The sequence below is a fragment of the Plasmodium vivax genome, genomic scaffold (assembly GCF_000002415.2).
Source record: "Plasmodium vivax scf_4234 genomic scaffold, whole genome shotgun sequence".
In the NCBI taxonomy this organism is placed as follows: Eukaryota; Apicomplexa; class Aconoidasida; order Haemosporida; family Plasmodiidae; genus Plasmodium; species Plasmodium vivax.
The window spans coordinates 1-2,544 of record NW_001852092.1 but is presented as its reverse complement, the minus strand read 5'-3'; the positions used below and the strand labels follow the sequence as shown (position 1 = coordinate 2,544).

At 21.3% G+C, this 2,544-nt stretch overlaps 1 protein-coding gene across 1 annotated transcript, besides 1 other annotated feature; it reads right to left on the bottom strand.

Moving 5' to 3' along the window:
• Positions 1-80: 80 nt before the first annotated feature.
• PVX_031690 (variable surface protein Vir30, putative) lies at positions 81-1,032 on the bottom strand (the record flags this gene model as incomplete). The annotated part of the gene is made up of 2 exons (XM_001612387.1): positions 81-854; positions 1,000-1,032. 2 exons carry the CDS (start codon positions 1,030-1,032, stop codon positions 81-83), a joined length of 807 nt encoding a protein of 268 aa, XP_001612437.1.
• Positions 1,033-2,397: 1,365 nt separating this feature from the next.
• Positions 2,398-2,540: a microsatellite.
• Between the last annotated feature and the right edge of the window lie 4 nt (positions 2,541-2,544).

The following is a 2,544-nucleotide window of genomic DNA, read 5'->3' as shown; positions in this document are numbered from 1 at the left end:
TATATGTATTTATAATAAAATACAATTTTGTACAATAAAATATTATGATAAAAATGAATTTATTCATATACATATAGTATTCATAGATTAATATTTAATTTACTAACCTTATATAAAACCCCAACTAAGGGTATTAATCCAACAACTGTTCCTGTAACTGCGGTTGCTATAATTTTAGTATTGGGGCATTCTGATAATTTTGTAAAATAATCAGAAAAGTCATATCCTTGTCCAACGAGTTTTGAATAAAGTTGTTCATATTTTAAATCAAAAGATTTTAGTTTTGTACAAAATGTACTATTATTATCACCATTGCATATATAACTAGCTTGATTGTAATCAGAGCAACATGCATTTGAAAGATTTAATAATGACTGCTTATCCACCTGTGATGTATTCTTTAGAATAGTGTCAAGTTGTGTGTATTTATCATATAAACTATATAATATATTCATTTTATACAATTCATCCTTGTTAATATTATATATTATACCTGGATCTAATATGACTCCGAAATCTTTTATGCAATGGCTCTCGAAAGCATTGTAAATTTCATTTATACAATTTCTTCCATTAATCATATCTTTGCTTATTTTGAAATTTACCCAATAGTTAAAAAATCCGCAGCCATTCTTATTATTATTAGAACACTTTGTTGTAGTTCCTGAATTATTTAATGATTTATATATTTTTATAAGTTGTTCACATAAACTTTTTGCAATTTGTTTATCTTTAAACGAAGATCTGTATGCCTCAGAAAAATTATCACAATCAGCGAACTCTCCATCCGATGAAGAACTTTGTGCGTCGTTAACTTTATCTATATAATTTTCAATATTTTCAAAAAAGTCATACTAAAAATTTAAAGGTAAATTATAATTTATTAAGGGCTAACTAGAATTGTGATAAATTATTATTTTATTATATGTTTGTGTTTATATAATATATAAAGAATATAGAATAAATATACATATTTTACTGAATCAAATGAAAATATACACTTTCAACTTCTTTTTCTGGTTTACATCCCATTTTCTCTGGTTATGTTATTTAAATGAAGTAATAAAATTTTCCAATATACAAATATATTTATGAGAATAATAGGAGCTTATAAAATATTCATATATTATTCATTGATTTTATTTATATAAAAGTATGTATAAATTATATGTACTATGGGAACATATAATGAGTTACATTTTAAGCATAATTTTTTTTAATATAAAAAAAATTACATGAAATTAAATTTTTTTTTTTTGGAATTTAATATATATATGTGATTGTATTATTTTAATTATATTAAGAATAGTATAAATTAAATTGTAAATATATTTTAGGAAGCTAATTTTTAAAAAACTTCTTACCTTTTTTCACAAACTCATATATAATATTAGTTATTATTTTTTAATTTATTAAATTTCATTTTTTTAATATGAAATACTATCATTAAATAAATTGAATATATAATAAAAAAAAAATAAAAATAGTTAATAAGATATAGTCATATAATATATAGAATATTTAATTTATGTTTTAAACTTTTTAGCATATAGAATTAAATAAAAATATTCTAAGTATTCATACAAAATAGTATTTTTTCGTCAACAATTGTTATATATAACAAATATTTAACGTATTATATATCTTATAGTGAATTACTCTAATAAGAAAATATATTATTTCTTCTTTCTATTGTTATATTTTCAATTTAATTAACATTTTTTAGTGCAGTATATATTAGTGGTTGAACGCATAGGTTTAAATTTCATTTTATAATCAGTATAAATAATGATATATTTGTATATTTATGTATATTTTTATTACAATCGTAGATAGAAAGGACATAACTAAAAATAAAAATTGTACTTACATAAATTTAAGAAGATCTAAATTATTTTTTTATATATTGATTTTTCTATTACATTTAGTATCTATTTATAGGTATAGTATGCTCTTTCTTTATAAGCATGAGTACTTTTCTTGTAAAAAAACCATCGTATAAGGGACTTGATAAATATACATGTCCTATAACTATGTTTGTGTTTTTACATAAACGTATTTGTTTTTAAGTTTTTCTACAAAACTTCATAATTAATAATATTTAATGAATGAAAATTAATTTTATATTATTACTGAATTACAAAGAAATATTTTATTTATATATATTCTATTTAATATACAAAAAAATAAAGATTAATTTAACAGTTTTAACGAAAAAACATAAACTAGGAATAAAAATATTAATTGCATTATGTTTTAAATAAAAAAGAAATCATTATGAATGAGATTAAAATAAAATAAAATTATATTATTATATACTTTTCATTACAATTAATATTAGTTGAAGAAATATGCGTTTTATTGTACTCATCTAGGTTTGTTATATTTGTTAATACATAGGGTTCAGGTTTAGGGTTCAGGGTTCAGGGTTCAGGGTTCAGGGTTCAGGTTTAGGGTTCAGGGTTCAGGGTTTAGGTTTAGGGTTAGGTTTAGGGTGTCAGGGTTTAGGGTTCAGGGTTCAGGGTTCAGGGTTTAGGGTTTAGG